The 21,019-nt window shown below is 41.4% G+C and overlaps 1 protein-coding gene across 4 annotated transcripts in view; it reads right to left on the minus strand.

The window, feature by feature from the left end:
* Window positions 1-20,216, minus strand: part of LOC140733677 (nuclear receptor coactivator 7-like) — a 140,443-nt gene extending 120,227 nt beyond the window's left edge. For all 4 annotated transcript variants that reach the window (XM_073057352.1, XM_073057351.1, XM_073057350.1 and 1 more), the window contains exons 1-2: window positions 20,058-20,216; window positions 4,349-4,494 (exon numbers count right to left, since the gene is read on the minus strand). In XM_073057352.1, the coding sequence (XP_072913453.1) occupies window positions 4,349-4,398 (50 nt within the window). In that variant the 5' untranslated portion in view covers window positions 4,399-4,494; window positions 20,058-20,216. The remainder of the gene's footprint in view (window positions 1-4,348; window positions 4,495-20,057) is intronic.
* Between the last annotated feature and the right edge of the window lie 803 nt (window positions 20,217-21,019).

The raw sequence follows: 21,019 nt of genomic DNA on the forward strand, positions 1-21,019 counted from the left end.
ATTCTTTAAGGAGACAGATAAATTTCTTAGCTATAAAGGCTTTAAGAGAAATTAAGAAAAAGCTGAAATGTGTATACAGTAATCATACTGGACAGTAGAGCAAGACTGAAAGTTCAAATGATCTACTTCTACTATTTTCTATTTATAATATTTTACTAATATCCAACCAAGACCTCAATGGTGGAACAGGTGGACCAAGTTACTTCAAATTCAACTGCTGTGAAGGTGGATGATAGATAGATAGATAGATAGATACTTTATTCATCCCCATGGGGAAATTCAACATTTTTTCCAATGTCCCATACACTTGTTGTAGCAAAACTAATTACATACAATACTTAACTCAGTAAAAATATGATATGCATCTAAATCACTCTCTCAAAAAGCATTAATAATAGCTTTTAAAAAGTTCTTAAGTAGTTTACTTAAATACATTAAATACAATCAACCCCGGCACTTTAACATATCTTACTCCTGGCGGTTGAATTGTAAAGCCTAATGGCATTGGGGAGTATTGACCTCTTCATCCTGTCTGAGGAGCATTGCATCGATAGTAACCTGTCGCTGAAACTGCTTCTCTGTCTCTGGATGGTGCTATGTAGAGGATGTTCAGGGTTTTCCATAATTGACCGTAGCCTACTCAGCGCCCTTCGCTCAGCTACCGATGTTATACTCTCCAGTACTTTGCCCACAACAGAGCCCGCCTTCCTTACCAGCTTATTAAGACGTGAGGCGTCCCTCTTCTTAATGCTGCCTCCCCAACACGCCACCACAAAGAAGAGGGCGCTCTCCACAACTGACCTATAGAACATCTTCAGCATCTCACTGCAGACATTGAATGACACCAACCTTCTAAGGAAGTACAGTCAACTCTGTGTCTTCCTGCACAAGGCATCTGTGTTGGCAGTCCAGTCTAGCTTCTCGTCTAACTGTACTCCCAGATACTTGTAGGTCTTAACCTGCTCCACACATTCTCCATTAATGATCACTGGCTCCATATGAGGCCTAGAACTCCTAAAGTCCACCACCATCTCCTTGGTCTTGGTGATATTGAGACGCAGGTAGTTTGAGTTGCACCATATCACAAAGTCCTGTATCAGTTTCCTATACTCCTCCTCCTGTCCATTCCTGACACACCCCACTATGGCCGTGTCGTCAGCGAACTTCTGCACATGGCAGGACTCCGAGTTATATTGGAAGTCTGATGTGTACAGGCTGCAACAAATCCATTAGCTCCAATCGTCATGGTTTCCATGCCAGCGGAATCAGTTGGTTGATTTGTGAAGTATTGTGTGCTTCTTGGAGTGCAACATCAAGTACACGTTAAAACAAATACACGCACAGGTGTCTTCGCTCTGTGGGCCTGATTGGACTCATAGGCCATAATTATAAAAATTGAATGCTTTACAAAATAACCCTACCTATACAAAAGCTCAAAGTTGGAACCCAATACAGGTAAGTAGATACAATGTTCTCCTAATCTATATGAAATCTTCATTCTTCAGAAGTTACGCTGTCCAATTGCACATTATTTAGAAGTAAAGGTTTCATTTTGCTCTGGCATTGACTACAAGCTGACACCAGTTCACAGCACTATGCATCAGACTGCTGACACATTATCTCATTCAAGCAGAAGGAAAAATACTTTTACTAAATGACAAAAATCTGCATCATAAATATTGATAAACATGTCCATGTTCACATTCACTCCAATGAGAGTACATTATGTTATTGGCTCTTGACTAATGACAGTGATAAGCAATGGCTCATTTTAAAGTTGATTCAATTCACACTCTCATTCCAGGTATCTGAGAGAGAGGTAGGTGCCAGAACAGAGTTCATGCAAGATCAATTGATGAAGATTTTATTACCCATTGAATACACAAAATATAAATGGTAAGGAACTCTGCAGCATGCCACTATAATGCAAAATAAACTTAGTTAAAAAACGTAGAGCCACTATTCATCATCATCTTCCTTCAATACCCATTTGACACTAAATCTTGTGAACCAAATTCCTATATGGCTATGGTAAAAGATAACTATTTTTTTAAACCCCCGGGGTTTCCCCAGGTGCTCCGGTTTCCTCCCACAGTCCAAAGATGTATCAGTTAGTAGGTAAATTGGTCATTATAAATTGTCCTGTGATTAGGCTTGTATCAACTAGGTGGGTTGCTGGGTGCTCATTGGGGTGGAAGGGCCTGTTCCGTGCTGTATCTCTAAATAAAAAATAAACAAATCCAGATATTAAACCACTAGATTTGAAATGAATTTATGACTGCACTTTTTACTGAAACTTACTTAATCATCCCTTCTGTTATTGTTATCAATTTAATACTTCAGTTTAAATTAATCATAACAATCTAACCCCATGTGGCTGGGTTGCTTAAAACAGATTCAGAAATGCTACTAAACACATGTGACACGACCAACTCAAAGCAAAGTCTGAATCAGTACTTCGGCAGCATAATTTTCTTCCAGAGTCCAAATGAATGCTCAAAATTCTTCAAAGGCAACTATTCAAAGAAGAAAAAACCCTAATATTACGATACACAGCAAAATGATGTACCACTACAAAATGAAAATATTAATGTAGCATTTATTTCTGATTAAGGGTCTAGGCTTGAAACATCAACTCTTTATTCCTTACCATAGTTGCTGTCTGACCTGCTGAGTTTCTCCAGCATTTTGTGTGTAACTCTGGATTTCCTAAATCTGCAAAATCTATTTCTATTTACTCTCATCACATTTCAAATTTTCTATACATCCATTCATTACATCCAATATTTCCTTTCTCACTTCTTTCACCTTGTGTGTTTACCTGCGAATGAAAAGCAAGACTCAATGCTACTAGTGCAAAAAGGCTGACCACCACTTGCACTCCTAAGTATTTGTTTTCCTGTGAATTTGGCTCTGACAACACAAAATGATGAGACTGAAACATTGCAATTGTCCAAACCATGTTGCTTCACCAAGTTATTTAAGCAGTTCAGCTAAATAAAGATTTTCAAATTTTGATGAATGCTGAAGAGAATATTTATAAACCACTAAACTAGTAAGTGATTAATTCAATTATCACACAATGATTTCTTCCCTTTTTTTGCTCTTAAGCAATAAAATGCTTTGGCAGAGGGTTACTTAGAGAAAGTATGGTCTAATATTAAGTTACTTAGAAAAATTCTTAAATATTTAGCAGTTTTATCTTTGTGTTTCAAGGAGCATTGAAATGAACAAGAGAATAAAATTCATGGCTCTGGTCAACTAGAATATGCAACTTTGGAACAGTATAATCAATTATTTAAAAATGGAGAGCTTCAAAGCAAACCTTATCCAATAAACGCCTCGGGCAGTTTGGACTTTGGCATGCAAACACACATCAGGGCATATATGACAACAGCCATCTTGACCTCACGACCATCTCACTCGCTTCCTTGCCATCTAATATAAACTATACCATTTCTCCAACATCTTGGATTTGAGAAAGTCTGAATCAGTAGTTGAGAAAGGCACTTTCTTTATTTTCTGTCACAACCCCCATTCCCCAGCAGCTTTCTACCCCTCTTCATGGCTGCAGAGATCTGTCACACTGTCAATTATATTAAGCATAGGCTGGTTTAAAAAAAGATTAGTCTTAAAATTTAGGATGGGGGCAATATGGCATATTCCAGATGCTTTTACTTTCATGCCTAAACCAGACCCACTGCTGCTACAATATTGTACAAGGTCTCAGGATTAGTTTCTATTCTATTCAGTTCTTCAAATACATGATGCATCAACATCAATATTAGATTCCAGAGCTCAAACCTAATTCCTCATGGACAAGAATGAAATGAAATGAATGTGTAGAATCAGACAACAGACAAACAACTGTACCCAAAGATGTTATATTAGCAGGGGGGAAATTCAAAACAAAATAAAATGTACCTATCATGTATACAGATTTTAAATTTGTGGCTAAGGCACATTTAGTAGGACAGATGAATGAACATGTAAATTTCTATAAATTCTTGCAATCTCCAACACTATGTTCAGCCTAAGATATTAGAAACTATAAAGTAGGAAACTTATTTTCTCCACTAATTGACGTACGACACATTTGTCCCTAAATATTATTTTCCTTTCTCAAAATAAACTTCTTATTGCATCCAAACAGTCTGGTTTGTAAATGCTTATTCCAGAGTCTAGGCAATAATCAACAAATATTTCCAGTTTCCAGTCTGTGCTCCAGTCATATCTAAGCATGCTTGATCTGTAGGTATTCATTCACATTTTAAATCCTTTGCAACAATAATAAATGGTATTGTGAAAGCAGATGACCCAGTGTACAAGTAGATAAGAAATATTTCACCTGGCAAAGTAACCTGGTCTTCTCTCTTTTCTCAACTCTTTAGTCTCCATGGCAGGATATTCAAATGCTGATGTTTGTTTTCTTCCGGTGCTCTGCAGCTAAGCTGTGCGAGTTTCAAGGTTCCTTGTCATCCACGTGGAAAATTCCTGTAATGACAAGATCTTGTGATTCAATTCACAAACAAAATAATTAGTTATTGTTTACCTGTAGAAAAATTTAACCCAGAATTTCAGTTAAGCGCTTTTATATTATGCAAAAGCTCTGACTGCCAATTTTTAAATGGATTGTGCACAAAAAATGTATCAAGTGCTTACTGAAATATTGTGGGGCTCTTCAGTGATGAATGCTGCCTTCTTGAGGCAGTGACTCTTGTAGGTACCATCAATGCCCGAAAAGGATGTATTGGACAGAACTGTAGTCTTAACAGGAAACACAGAAGCAGGAGTAGCAACAGACATACAACCCTTCAGGTTTGTTGCATCATTCATCAAGACCATGGTCTTTCACCCAAGTACCATTTTCAAACATCAAGCCCATGTCTTTATTTCATAAGTGCCCAGTAATCTCAGTTTTAAATAAAAATGACTGAGATTCCAGAGTCAACTAGAGTAAAGAATTCAAAAGGTTTATCACCATCTTTATAGCTTTACTTGCACAGTACCCTTGACCTTGACTCCTCAGCCAGGGGAAATAATCTCCTTGTGTTAAACCCTTGAAAAATTTTCTAAGTTTTGAGTAAATATCCTCTCATCTTTCTAGATAGGAAGAATAATTACCAGTCTATTCAATCTCCCCCTATGTGGCAAATCTGAAATCTCTGGAATGAGTCCAATGGAACTTCACTGCAGTCTCTCAATGGAAGTACATCCTTTCTTCCGTAAGACCACCATACTTTCTATACAACCAGTTATGGTTTTTATCAAGCCCCTTACAATTGCGCAAATGTTTCCCTACTCCTTAAAGCTACTCAAAATAAAGGCTAACTTACCAAATCTCTTCCTAATTGCTTGCCACACCTTAATATTAGATGATTTAAAATGGCACTGGTGAAACTCAACAACTGCTTGCTGGCAAGAAACAAAATAAAGAAAAATACTGATTATTGTATTAATCATTTTTTTCTGGTAAATGATCACTGCAATCAATAGCCTGTAACTTCCCTTTTGAAGTGCCTTTATGAGCTGGCATTTTTGTGGCGTGAACTAAAGTCTCAAAGGGTTAGAGTGAAGCGTGTATGGGCTGAATCAAGGTGGCAGGGGCAGGGCTTGGGCCTCAGAGTGAGGAATGGCCCAAATTCAGAATGACTTAAGAGCCTGGCTAGATTGAAAAGATCCAGGTGTCAGGGCCAAAGGTGAGGGAAGGGCCAGTTTAGCTCACTGCTTTGCGAGGTTTACTCATCTCCGTGCTGAATTAAGACTACATTGATGGCTGACTTTGTGGCTATGGATTCACTTTCGTGAATTTCAGTTGTTTTCACGATTTGTCTTTTTTTCTGCACTTTGGGTGTTTAACAGTCTTTTTAAAATGGGTTCTATTGGGTTTCTTTGTTTTGTGGCTGCCTGTAAGGAGCTGAATCTCAAGGTTATATGTAGTATGCATACTTTGACAATAAATGTAGTTTGACTTTGGTGATTTATTTACAGACACGTGTCACTTTGAACACTACCCATGTATTTGACAAATACTCTACTATTTGCTTTGTGCACCAAACTGAATGATATTACATTATATTCCCACACAATTAGATTGTCCATATGTTCTTGGAATCTCTCACTTGTTTGTCTGCACTCACAATCCTACTTCTGCTTTATTATCAGTAAACTTGGAAATATGACATTGCTTGGGATCCGGCTACTTTATAATCAAGGATGTGCTCGAAGAGACAAAATGCCATATTTCCAACTTAAATGATAATAGTAAATGATTATCCTTTGTGCTACCCACTCGTCTTAAAACTGCCAATCCAAGCCAAGACCCATTTACTCCTTTGTTTTCTGTCCAAAAATAACTTCAGTCCATATCAGTATGTTTACCCATGATGCCAGTACTCTAACCTTCTTAGCAAACTTCCTGCACAGACCTCAGCAGCCTGATGAAAATTAATTCTACTGCTCCCACTTATCCTGCCAGTCAAGATTCTCAAAATACTCCAATAGGTTAGTCAAACTAGATTTACATGTAACAGTGTAAATTGACACTGGTCAATCCTATTTTTTTTTCCAAGGTGATCTACTTTTACATTCTTCACTATGGTTCCACCATTAGCCCTACTGCTATCATTAGGCTAACAGATCAGGAGTTCCTGTTTTCTACCTTCCTACTTTCAGATTCAGAATCAGGTTTATTATCACTGGCATATGTTATGAAATGTATTAATTTAGCAGCGGCAATTCAATGCAATATCTAATATAGAACAGAAAAAATATATAAATAAGTAAATCAATTACAGTATATTGTGTGTGTGTGTGTGTGTGTGTGTGTGTGTGTATAGATAGATAGATAGATAGATAGATAGAACAGATTAAAAATCATGCAAAAAATCAGAAACAGTATATATTATAAAAGTGAAGTAGTGTCCAAGGGTTCAATGTCCATTTAGGAATGAGATGGCAGAAGGGAAGAAGCTGTTCCTGAATCGCTGAGTGTGTGCCTTCAGGCTTCTGCACCTCCTTCCCAATGGTAACAATGAGAAAAGGGCATGCCCTGGGTGCTGGAGGTCCTTAATAATGGATGCTGCCTTTTTGAGACACCACTCCTTGAAGATGTCCTGGGTACTTTGTAGGCTATTACCCAAGACGGAGCTGACTAGATTTACAACCCTCTGCAGCATCCTTCAGTCCAGTGCAGTAGCCCCCTCTCCCCATACCAGACAGTGATGTAGCCTGTCAGAATGCTCTCCATGGTACATCTATAGAAGTTTCTGAGTGTATTTGTTGACAAATGCATCCCCACTTTCTTAAATAGTGGGAATGCATTTACAACATTCCATTCCAAATGAACAAATCCAGAATCCATAGCACACAGGAAGATGATATTCAGAGCATCCACTACCCCCAAAGTTGCAGACCATCAGGTCCTCATGATGTATCAGCTTTCATGCTCAGGAACTTCTCTAGTACTATTTTTTGATCACCACCTAGTTTCTTATCCGCATTAAACCTTTGATTCTGTAAATGTGTCTGGGAATTCTTCCGTGAAAGTAGATGTAAAGTATTTGTTTAATTTCTATGTCACTTTAAAAAATGGACCCAGAATTGCTTGCATTAATCAATTTTTTCTACATTTTTGCTAGTCTTTTTAAAAAATTTCTCACCAGTGGACACTAATATTCCACTTTGCTCTTCTTCGTCAGTATCTTGGCACTCCTCTGCTGAATTCAAAATTACTCCCAATTCTCAGGTCTACTGCTGTTTCAGAAGGCTTCATGAGCCTCATCTTTTCCTTTTGGAGTTTTGTGTCTTAAAATATACTATTCTTTTACACTTTATTTAAAAATAATAATCTGCTTTTCTCAAACTCTTCATTTTGAGGTGCACCACCTCATCTTTTGCAATATTGTACTCTATTTGCCACTCTTGTCCACACCATCAAAACAAGCCTACGGCAAACACCATCTCCCTGACCCTACACTCATCTTTAGATCAGGACAGTAAAGACACCTATGTCAGATTATTGCATACTAACCTCTACCTTGCTGAGGCACAGCGACAACTCGCTGATACCTCCTTTTATTTACCCCTCAATCATGACCCCACTAGGGAGCACCAGGCCATTGTCTCCCACACCATCACTAACCTTATCAGCTCTGGGGATCTCCCATCCACTTTCACCAACCTCAGTTCCCACACTCTGCACTTCCCATTTCTACCTCCTACCCAAGATCCACAAACCTGTCTGTCCAGGTAGACCCATTGTCTCAGCTTGCTCCTGCCCCACCCACCCATTTCTGCATACCTCGACACCGTTTTATCCCCCCTTGTTCAATCCCTTCTCACCTAAGTTCGTGACACTTCACACACTGATTTTTTTCTCAATTATTTTAAATTCCATGGCCCCCACCGCCCTATTTTCACCATGGATGTCCAGTCCCTATATACCTCCATCCACCACCAGGAAGGTCTCAAAGCTCTCTGCTTCTTTTTGAATTCCAGACTTAACCAGTTCCCCTCTACCACACCCTCCTCCAGCTAGCAGAATTAGTCCTTACTCTTAATAATTTTTCCTTGGCTCCTCCCACTTCCTCCAAATTAAAGGTGTAGCCGTGGGCTCCCAAATGGGTCCCAGCTACACCTGCCTTTTTGTTGGCTTTGTGGAGCAGTCTATGATCCAAGCCTATACTGGTATCCGTTCCTCACTTTTCCTTCGCTACATCGATGATGGCATTGGTGCTGCTTCCTGCATGCATGCTGAGCTCGTTGGCTTCATTAACTTTGCCTCCAACTTTCACCCTGTCCTCAAATTTACCTGGTCGGTGCCGAGTACCGTCCTAGCGGCCGAGGGGTTGTGCTCGCACCCGGGTGCGGGGGGGCAAGAAAAATTAAAGAAGAAAAGAAAAAGAAAAAAAAATAAAAAAAAATTACCTGGTCCATTTCAGACACCTCCTTCCCCTTTCTTGATCTTTCTCTCTATCTCTTAGCTTATCTACTGATGTCTACTATAAGCTTATGGACTCTCACAGCTACCTTGACTATTCCTCTTCTCACCGTCTCTTGCAAAAATGCCATCCCCTTCTCGCAATTCCTCCGTCTCCGCTGCATCTGCTCCCAGGATGAGGCTTTTCATTCCGGGACAAAGGAGATGTCTTCCTTTTTTAAAGAAAGGGCTTCCCTTCCTCTACCATCAACTCTGCTCTCAAACACATCTCTCCCATTTCATGCACATCTCCTCCTACCCCACTGGGGATAGGGTTCCCCTTGTCCTCACCTACCACCCCACCAGCCTCTGGGTCCAACGTATAATTCTCCATAACTTCATCCACCTCCAACGGGATCCCACCACCAAGCACATCTCCCTCCGCCCCTTTCTGCTTTCCGCAGGGATCGCTCCCCACGCGACTCCCTTATCCATTCGTCCCCTTCATCCCTTCCCATTGATCTCCCTCCCAGCACTTATCCTTATAAGCTGAACAAGTGCTACACCTGCCCTTACACTTCCTCCCTCACCACCATTCAGGGCCCCAGAATGTCCTTCCAGGTGAGGCGACACTTCACCTGTGAGTCGACTGGTGTGGTATACTGCGTCCGGTGCTCCTGGTGCGGGCTTCTATATATTGGTGAGATCTGAAGCAGACTGGGAGACCGTTTTGCTGAACACCTACGCTCTGTCCACCAGAGGAAGCAGGATCTCCCAGTGGCCACACATTTTAATTCCACGTCCCATTCCCATTCTGATATGTCAATCCATGGCCTCTTCTACTGTCAAGATGAAGCCACACTCAAGTTGGAGGAACAACACTTTATATTCTGTTTGGGTAGCCTCCAACCTGATGGCAGAACATTGATTTCTCTAACTTCCATTAATGACCCTCCTCCCCTTCTTACCCCACCCCTTATTTATTTATTTATCCTCCTTTCTCCCCCCCCCCCCCCCTTCCTCTCTCGGTCCCTCTCACAATCACTCTTTGCCTGCTCCCCACCTCCCTCTGGTGCTCCCCTCCCTCTATCTTTCTCTCTAGGCCTCCCATCCCATGATCCTCTCCCTTCTCCAGCTGTGTATCCCTTTTGCCAATCAACTTTCCAGCTCTTAGCTTCATCCCTCCTCCCCTTCCTCTCCTATCATTTTGGATCTCCCCCTCCCACTTTCAAATCACTTACCATCTCTTCTTTCAGTTAGTCTTGATGAAGGGTCTCGGCCTGAAACGTTGACTGTATTTCTTCCTATAGATGCTGTCTGGCCTGCTGCGTTCCACCAGCATTTTGTGTGTGTTATTGCATATTGACTACAGTTTTGCCTTCAAAACTATTCCAAGCAAACTCATCACTGAACTCCAGACCCTGGGAAGTAATGGCTCCCTCTGCAATGGATGCTGGACTTTCTGACTAAAAGAGTGCAATCAGTAAATATAGGTGGCAACACCACCTCCACCACAATTATTCTAAACACTGGTGCTCAACAAGGTTGCGTCCTCAGCTCTCTACTCCCTGTAGTGTTGGTTCTGCATGGCCAAATCTGCTTTGTTTCCATCTACAAGTCTGCAAATAATACCACTATTGTGGGCCACATCTCAAATAACAATGAGTCGGAGTACAGGAAGGAGATAGTGAGCTTAATGACAGCGTCATGACAACATTTCCCTCAATGTCAACAAAAGAGCAGGTCATTGACTTCAGAAATTAGTGCGCTGCTCATGTTCCTGTCTGTACCAATTGTACTGAAGTTGAGAGCTTCAACTTCTAAGTGTGAACATCATTAATAGCCCATCCTGGTCCATCCATGTTGATGTCATAGCCAAGAAAGCTCACCAATGACTCTACTGCCTCAGGAGGCTACAAAAATTTGGCATGTCCACATCCACTCTTGCTGATTTTTATTGATGCACCATAATGGATGCATCACAAACATGAGAATTTATGCAGATGCTGGAAATCCAAGGCAAAACACACTATATGTTGGAGGAATACAGCAGGTCAGGCAGCATCTATGGAAATGAATAAACAGATGACGTTCCGGGTACGACACTTCATCAGTCCTGATAAAGGGTCTTCACACAAAACATTGACTGTTCATTCATTGAGTGTTTTGCTCTGTCTGGAGTTTGGTATGGCAGTCGGCAGAATCAAAGACCCACCCATACTAGGCATTCTCTCTCCTCTCTTCCCTCTCCCATTGAGCAGAAAATACAAAAGCCTGAAAGCAGATACCACCGGACTCAAGAACAACATCTATCCACACAAACAAGTGAAAATCTGCAGATACTGGAGATCCAAGCAACACACACAAAATGTTGGAGGAACTCAGCAGGCCAGGCAGCATCTATGGAAAAAAGTGTAGTCAACATTTCGGACCAAAATCCTTTGGCAGGACTAGAGGAAAAAAAATGAGTAGAAGATTTGGAATGTAGGGGGAGGGGAGATCTATCCCACTGTTAGCAGACACTTGAATGGATTCCTTGTATGATAAAATGGACTCTTTGCCTTACAATATGCCTCATTAAAGTCCATAAGACATAGGAGCAGAATTTGGCCCATCGAGTCTTCACTATTCGAAAATGGCTGTTCCCTTTTTCCCCTACTGAGCCCCACTCCCTGGCCTTCTCCTCGTAACCTTTGATGACATGTCCAATCAAGAACCTATCAAGCTCTGCTTTAAACACAACCAATGACCTGTCCTCCATAGTTGCCTGTTGAAATTAATGCTAACATTGCATTTGCCTTCCTCACCACTGACTCAACCTGCAAGTTAACATTCAGCGTGTTCTGCACAAGGACTCACAAGTCCGTTTGCTTGTCAGATTTTTGGATTTTCTCCCCATTTAGAAGATAGCATACCCGAAGTGCATGACCATGTATTTTCCAACATTTACCATTCTCTTGCCCATTCTCCTAATTTGACTTAGTCCTTCTGCAGCCTACCTGTTTCCTCAACACTACCAGCCCATTAACCAATCTTCATATCATCAGCACACCTGGCAACAAAGCCATCCAAGTCATTGATATACAGCATAAAAAGATGTGGTCCCAACACTGACCCCTGCAGAACACCACTAGTAACTGACAGCCAACCAGAAAAGGATCCTTTGTGCCTCCTACCAATCAGCTAATGCTCTAACCATGCCAGTAACTTTCCTGTAATACCATGGGCTCCTAACTTGTTAAGCAGCCTCATGTGTGGCACCTTGTGGCCTGCTGAAAGTCCAAATATACAATAGCCCCTGAATCCCGGTTATCTACCCTACATGTAAACTCAAAGAGTGCCAAAAGGTTCACCAGGCAAGATTTTCCCTTAAAGAAACCTTGCTGACTTTGTCCTATGTCACTAACTACTCCATAACCTCATTGTTAACAATTGATTCCAACACCTTCCCATCTACTGAGGTCAGGCTAACTGATCTATAATTTCCTTTCTGCTGCCTTCCTTCTTTCTTAAAGAGTGAAGTGACATTTGCAATTTTCTAGTCCTCTGGCATCTTGCCAGAGTCCAATGATTTTGAAAGATCATTATTAATGCCTCCACGATCTCTACCACTACTTCTTTCAGAACCCTAGTGTGCAGTTCATCTGGCCCGGGTGACTTATGTACACTTGGGTCTTTCAGCTTCTTGTGCATCTTCTCCCTTGTAATAGTAACCGCAATAGTAACTGGCAGGAGTATTCAAGGACATTTTCAACCTGTCTCTGCTATGGACAGAAGTTCCCACGTTTCAAAAAGGCAACAATAACACCAGTGCTCAAGAAGAATAAAGTGAGCTGCCTTAATGACTATCACCCAGTAGCACTCACATCTATGGTGATAAAATGCTTTAAGAGGTTGGTCATGACTAGACTGAACTCCTGCCTCAGAAAAGACCCGGACCCACTGCAATTTGCCTATCGTTACGATAGGTCAACGGCAGACGCAATCTCAGTGGCTCTTCACACGGCCTTAGACAACCTGGACAATACAAATACCTATGTCAGGATGTTGCTTATCAATTATAGCTCAGTATTTAATACCATCATTCCCACAATTCTGATTGAGAATTTACAGAACCTGGGCCTCTGTACCTCCCTCTGCAATTGGATCCTTGACTTCCTAACCGGAATACCACAACCTGTGCGGATTGGTGATAATATCTCCTTCTTGCTAACGATCAACACTGATGCACCTCAGGGGTGTGTGCTTAGCCCACTGCTCTACTCTCTCTATACCCATGACTATGTGGCTAGGCATAGCTCAAACACCACTATAAATTTGCTGATGATACAACCATTGTTGGTAGAATGTCAGATGGAGACAAGAGGGTGTACAGGAGTGAGATATGCCAACTAATGGTGTGGCAGCAACAACCTGGCACTCAACGTCAGTAAGACAGAAGAGCTAATTGTGGACTTCAATTATTGTGGAAGGGTAAGGCGAGGGAACACACACCAATCCTCATAGAGAGATCAGAAGGGGAGGGAGTGAGGAGTTTCAAGTTCCTGGGTGTCAAGATCTGTGTGGACCTAACCTGGTCCCAACATATTGATTCAGCTATAAAAAGACAAGACAGCGACTATACTTCATTAGGAGTTTGAAGAGATTTGTTTTGTTAACAAATACACTCAAAAACTTCTATAGATTTACCAGGGAGAGCATTCTCACAAGCTGCATCACTGTCTGGTATGGGGGTTGGGGGGGCGGAGTCGACTGCTCAGGACCGAAAGAAGCTGCAGAGGGTCATAAATTTAGTCGTCTCAGTCTTGGGTACTAGCCTACTAAGTACCCAGGATTTCAAGGATCAGTGTCTCAGAAAGGCTGTGTCCATTATTAAGGATCCCTAGCACCCAGAGCATGCCCTTTTCTCATTGTTACTATCAGGAAGGAGGTACAGAAGCCTGAAGGCACACATTCAGTGATTCAGGAACAGTTTCTTCCCCTCTGTCATTCGATTCCTAAATGGACATTGAACCCTTGGGCACTACCTCACTTTTTTAAATATATTTTATATATATAAAATACACCTGACTTTTTTATATATATTATTTGTTTTTGCACCATTTTTTAATCTATTCAACACACATATACTGTAATTGATTCACTTACTTATTGATTATTATTATTTTCACTCTGTCTATATTATGTATTGCATTGAACTGCTGTTGGTAAGTTAACAAATTTCACGATATATGCCAGTGATAATTTAACAACTAACTTTCACTTCCTTTGTCAAGCCACAGGTGGACTATTTTGCCATGAGTATTTCTTCATTTTTGGAATACATCCATCCTGCACCTTCCTCATTGTTTCCAGAATCTCACGCGACTGCTGCTCTGATGTCATCCCTGCCAGCATCTCCTTCCGATTTACATTGGTCAACTCCTCTCTCATACCACTATAATTTCCTTTACTCCACTGAAATACTGCAACATCAGACTTTACTTTCTCCCCATCAGTTTTCAAGCTGAACTCAATCATATTGTGATCACTGACTTCCAATGGTTCTTTTTGCTTCAGCTCCCTAATCACCTCCAGTTCATTACATAACATCTAATTCAGTACAGATGAACCCCTAGTAGGCTCAACCACAAACTGCTCTAAAAAACCATCTCATAAGCATTCAACAAACTCACTCTTGAGATCCAATTCCAACCTGATTTTCCCAATCGACCTGCATGTTGAAATCTCCTGTGCCTGCTCAGAATACCCCAAGTGAGGCCTCACCAATGCCTTATAAAGCCTCAACATTACATCCTTGCTTTTAATTCACAGGCTCTCAAAATGAATGCTCACACTGCATTTGTCTTCCTCCAGCACTGATTCAAAGTGCAAATTAACCTTTAAGGAATCCTGCGCAAGAACTCCCAAGTTTCTTTGCACCTCTGATTTCTAAATTTTCTCCGTTTAGTAAAGTCTATGCTTTAATTCAGTATAACTTTGTGGGCTGAAGGGCCTGTATTGTGCTGTAGGTTTTTTGTGTTTCTATGTTTATTCTTTCTACCTAAGTGCATGGCCATACATTTCCTGGCACTGTATTCCATCTGCCACTTCTTTGTCCATTCTCCTAATCTGTTTTAAGTCCTTCTGCAGCCTCCCTGCTTCTTCAACACTATCTGCCCCTCCACCTATCTTCGTGTCATATGCAAACTAGGCCACAAAGCCATCAATTCCATCATCCAAATCATTGACATACATTTTGAAAGAAGCAGACACAATACCGACCCCTGCAGAACACCACTAGTTGTGGGAGCCAATCAGAAAATTGTCCTTTTGTCCTACCGAAGGGCCTCAGCCCGAAATGTTGACTGTACATTTTTTCATAGATGCTGCCTGGCCTGCTGAGTTCCCCCAGCATTTTGTGTGCGTTGCCTGGATTTCCAGCATTGGCAGATTTTCTCTTGTTTGTAAGGCTCCCTTTATTCCCACTGTCTCCTGCCAACTGGCCAATGCTTTATCCATGCTTGTATCTTTCCTGAAATACAATGGGCTCTTTTCTTGTTGAGCAGCCTCATGTGCAGCAGTTTGTCAAAGGCCTTCTGGAAATCCAAGTACACAACACCCACTGATTCTTCTTGCTGTTGGCTCAAACAATTCCAATATTTTCAGGCAAGTGTTTCCCTTAAGGAAATAATGCTGTCTTTGGCCTATTTTATCATGTGCTTCCAAATATCCCGAAACCACGTCCTTAACAATCGACTTCAACATCTTCCCAACCACTGAGGTCAGGCTAATTGGCCTATAATTTCCTCTCTTCTGACTCCCACTCTTTTTGAACAGCGGAGTGACATTTGCAATTTTCCAGTGCTCCAGAACCATGCCAGAATCTGTTGATTCTTGAAAGATTACTAATGACTCCACAATCTTTTCAGCTACCTCTTACAGAAGCTGAGGCATAGACCATCTGGTCCAGGAGACTTACCTGTCTTCAGAACTTTCAACTTCCCAAGTACCTTCTCCCTAGTAATAGCAACTGCACTCATTTCTGCCCCTTGACATTCTTGAACTTCTGGCATACTGTTAGTGCCTTCACAGGGAAGACTGATGCAACATACTTTTTCAGTTCACCTGCTATTTCTTTATCCCCGTTGCTAACTCTCCAGCATTAGTTCCCAGCGATCCAATATTTACTCTTGCCTCGCTTTTACCCTTTCATGTATCTGAAAAAAACCTTTAGTATCCACTTTGATATTATTGGCCAGCTTACTTTAATATTTCATCTCCGTCCCCCCCCCCCCCCATGGAATTTTTAGTTCCCTTTTAGAAGTTTCCTAATCCTCTAACTTTCCATCAACCTTTGCTCTATTATATGCCCTCTCTTTTGTTTTTTGTTGGCTTTGACTTATTTTTGGCTTATCAGCCACGGTTGCATCATTCTGCCTTTGGAATACTAGTACTTCTTTGGGATGTATCTACTCCATGCCTTCGGAATTGCTCTCAGAAACTGCAGCCATTGCTGCTCCACCATCATCCAAGCGGGTGTCACCTTCCAATCAACTTTGGCCAGGTCATCTCTCATGTGTCTGTAATTCTCTTTATTTTACTGTAGTGTCTGAATCACCCTACTGGGTACTGATTGGCAATGTTTAAAATGATCTATGTGTCCTAACTTTGTTTGCTGCTAATTGGCCATACAACAAAACATAAGCACTCTTATTTTTCACAGGAACTTGTTATAATGAATCTTATAGAAGTCCTTCTGGAAATCCAAATAGTTTGGATCCAAATCCAAAAATCTAATAGTTCCCCTTTTCCAGGCAATTTGGTAAAAACCATAAAAGCAATTGGAAAAAGGTTAGCAAACATTACCAAGAGGATCACTGGGGGAGGGGGGTCACCCTCCGCTCTCTTTGTGACATTTACTGATAGTGTTGTATACAAAGAATCCATGGCATTGTTGAGGATCCCTACCACACATCCCATAATCTTTTTGACCTGCTACCTTTTTGGAAGGAGGTACAGGAGCATCAGGATGGACTGCCAGACTGGGTTACAGCTTCTTCCCTCAGACTGTGAGACTAATGAATACCATGCCACCATTGAAGTCTTGTCACTAGAACAGCTGTTTACTATTTATTGTACTGTTTACCTGTGCTGTGCACTACATGCACTTTGATTTATATCTTATTAACTTATTTGTGACAATATTTTGCTTTATGTACTATGTGTGATATATGTCTTACGGGTCTGGAGGAACATTGTTTCATTTAGTTGTATATATGTATAGTCTGATGACAATAAACTTGAACTCCTCAAAAAGCTAGAAAATTTATCAAATGTGACTGCCATTAAAAGTTATTCTGCTAGATTACTCTTATGATTTTCCAAATATCTTATTTCTCCATAAATACAGATTGCAGCATTTTCCTAAGGGTTGGACAAACTAGCCTAATGTTTCCCACTTTCTGACTCTACATGCCCTCCAAACCCCTTATTAAATTGTGGCAGTATTGTTTTCCTATCCTCCAGGACCTCCCCAGAATCCAGAGGATGGTTGGTAGATAATCAAAATTAGATCTCCAGTGAGAGAGATCATTTTAAATTTCAGACACTGATCAATCTGATCTCACTGTACAACACCAGATCTAAAACAGCTTTGTCATTCAGGATGGAAAAGGAGAACTATTATTTACTCCAAGAAACCACACTGAATCAACTCAATGAATCTCTCAATTTAATCTGTCTAATTTGCATAGTGATTACAATGACCCATAGATACTACAGTGCCTTTCTTAAAAATCCACATTATTTTTATAGCACAGGAGTCAGCCAGAGCTCCATCATGTTCATGATAGCCCAGTCCTCTAACTTCCCATCTTTCAGTCTATAACAACACACTGAATGCTCAGTCACATCCTTTTGTAAATGCACAGGGCATTTACCCTCATGATTCTTTCACATGAAGAGTCCTAGATGCTCTGTGCTCAGGGTACAAAAAATTCCTCAACTTTCTAATCTTTCCAACTACTTTTATCATGACCCTAGCATTAATGTTCCTGCAAAGACAAACATTTTCTATTGATCCTGCCTAGGCCTGTCAATTGTAAATATCTCCATTAAATCATTTTATAGCCTCCATTACTCCAAAGAAAAACAAGACAGAACATTTAGTCACATAAATTCACTTGACAGGACAACATCCTTGTAAATTTCCTCTGCAGCACTATCACATCCTGTAATCTGCTCTCCCTTCTAACCCAATTGCAAACTATAAATGTATTTCACGTTATATATCTTTGACTCCATCAATAATGGCAGGTATTATAGATCACTTCTTAACCAGTTGACATACATTCCAGGTCTCCCTGCATCTATCATATTTTACAATATTTTTCTATTGACTGCTGTCATTGTATATAACTTTTAATTTCCTTTTATAAGCACACATTTGAAGATAACACAAATGTTTTGTCATATCAGATACAGATAATTTGCAGTGCTCAGTAGAGGACGAGGATTTTTTTCCTCAACAGCAGAGAGTCTGGATCTATAAAACTAGCACCTGCTGGGTGGGCCTTGTGATTTCACTCGAGTATTTTCCTCAGTGTGTAACAGAGTTTTGTCAATTGCCAAAAAATTAGCACACTAAATTTAATGGATTGGGATTATCTTTCTGATGAATGGACAAACACTGAAGCAAAATCCAAAGTCACATACATTATTGCAATTATATTCTGCAAAGTGACGTCGGTCTTTTGAGGAGATGGAGAGAAATGCATCAGAGTACTCTGATTCTGAAAAGCAATTGAATACATATGGAAATAAACAAAAACCTAGAGGCTTCTTTCCCAGTTCTGACAAAATGTCTTGAGCCTGAAACAGTTTCTCTTCCCACAGATGCTACTGAACCAGCTGCGCATTTCCAGAATTTTCTGTTATTTTTTAATTTCTGATCTTCAGCATCTGCAGTTTTTTTTATATAATATTTAGTTCAGATCATGTCAGAGTCTGGCAGCACACTGAATGCATCTTTTCAAACATGAACTGAGACTTTTCACTCAAAATGTCACTTCTCAATTTAGTGGCATTGTGTGGAAAGGCATGATGAGAGAATGCTTTAAATGAACAATACAACTCAGAAAAACAAGAAGCAATCCTTATACGGAGCAATAGCTCAAGTACAAGTACAGCCATGGTGTATAATTATTAATTATTGATGTTGCTACAATTAACAGAGGTTTTCCTCTTTGAGTGTTCTGAAATTGGATCACTCGTTTCATTTATGTGATGTTTTAAGTTTCAAGGTGCTGACACCAATTTTACTTCACCTACCCCCAAATTCCTTCACCTTTTCTGTTATACTTTGTCATGTCACAATCCTCGATCGACTCCAGCTCGTGCCCTCATTCCTTCCCATTCATGTTTGTCCTTTTCCTTGTATTCTTCCCACCCACAGAACTTTTCCCCATTTCCCTCATCTTAACCCTTCATACCCCACATCACCACCCATCCCCTTCACATAGCCATGTACCCCAGCACCTCACTGCAGACCATCCCTACCCACACACATTCTTCATCCCCCTCTCGCAACTCCCTTCTCATACCCCAATCTCCTCTTGCTTGTTCAACCCCTGACCTCTTGAACACCCAGTCCCCCATCTAAATCATATAGCCCCCATACTAAACTTGTTTCACCCCCCATCTCCATCATGAATACATCCTGTTACACCTCCCTTTCCCTCACCCCATCTTGCATAGACTCCACCATCTCTCTCAAGCAGCTCTTTACCCTGTTCCCTATTCACACCACCATCTCACCACGTTACCTCCCAGCCCTCTCCACTGCAACTCACAGCCTCCTTCCCCAGAACCCCTACATTCACCCTCACACACCCATTTCTCCTTCTTCCCAAATCCCATGTTTTTCCCCTCTCTTTCGTTCACCCCCGACTTCTGGCAGCGCTCCCGCCCCCTTCCTCCTTGCTGAGCAAGAAGCGGCAGGTCTTCGGGGAGGGAGCGCTGCAAGGAGGCTCCCTCACTCCACTCCCGCCTCCTTGCAGCGTTCCTTCCCTCCCCGTCTCCTACTGCTCCGTGGTCGGCCACCTCCCACCCTTCCTGGTCTTGCTTCCTCGTCCGCCTCCCACGCTCGTTCACTTACCAGGCTCGTCACCGAGTCGGGCCTGGCCTGCGAGCGTGAGCCGCGGACGGCGGCACTCACATGCCTGCGCCTCAGACTGGCGCTGCTCCGATGGCCGGCACCTGCGGACCGTTATCGGCGACCAGCCGCAGTGCCGCCGCTCCCCGCCTGTTTACTCTCCTCTGCGCCTGCGCGTTAGCGACGCAACAATGACAGTGAACGCCTGGGCAAAGGTTCCAGTCCTGTGGTAACGAGGAGCTGCCTCACCTCACATGCCGTTCTGCCAAACTCAGCACTCTGTGCTTAAAAGGATTACAAGTTTTCAAAATTGTAAATGATCCTGCAGTGGAAATCTATACAGTAACTGAACATTAAACTAACAAAGTAGCCTGCGCCCTCCATGACCCTCAATACCTACGGCCACCAGCACACCATGGTAGCTTTTTTGCAATTACTCTTCCCAACCAGAAAGAAGCACCGAGAAAGACAAAAGGTCAACAGGTTCATAAGAATAGCACCACACGCAGGTTCCCTGAAAGGTATCACAGGCGCTCAGGGCGCTCTTAGGTAAGCACATGACGGTATGGAGTGCTACTGATCATACGCAGACACGTTGCTAGGCACAGACTGTGGGCCGAAGGGTCTGTTCCTGCGCTGTGGTGTTCTATGTTCTAAGTCTCACACCAACCTGAATTGGAAATATATTGCTGATTCTTCAGTGCTACCTGTTTTAAATTCACTGTGGGTATACCTTCAATAAATCAAATGTGTTTAAACACTGGTTGGTGCCCTCTGAACAACAAGGTCCTACCACAACAACTTTGTTACATGATATATTTTCCTGGCAGTTTGTTAGATTTTATCTACGTAGCCCTAATCCCCTAGAAAAACTTCAAATAATTCCAAATTTATTCAGTAATGTATTTTTTGTTTATGATATCTTAGCTTTTGCCTTAATTTATTTGCATGTCCCAATCTGTTAA

The sequence above is a fragment of the Hemitrygon akajei genome, chromosome 9, assembly GCF_048418815.1.
Source record: "Hemitrygon akajei chromosome 9, sHemAka1.3, whole genome shotgun sequence".
Classification (NCBI taxonomy): domain Eukaryota; kingdom Metazoa; phylum Chordata; class Chondrichthyes; order Myliobatiformes; family Dasyatidae; genus Hemitrygon; species Hemitrygon akajei.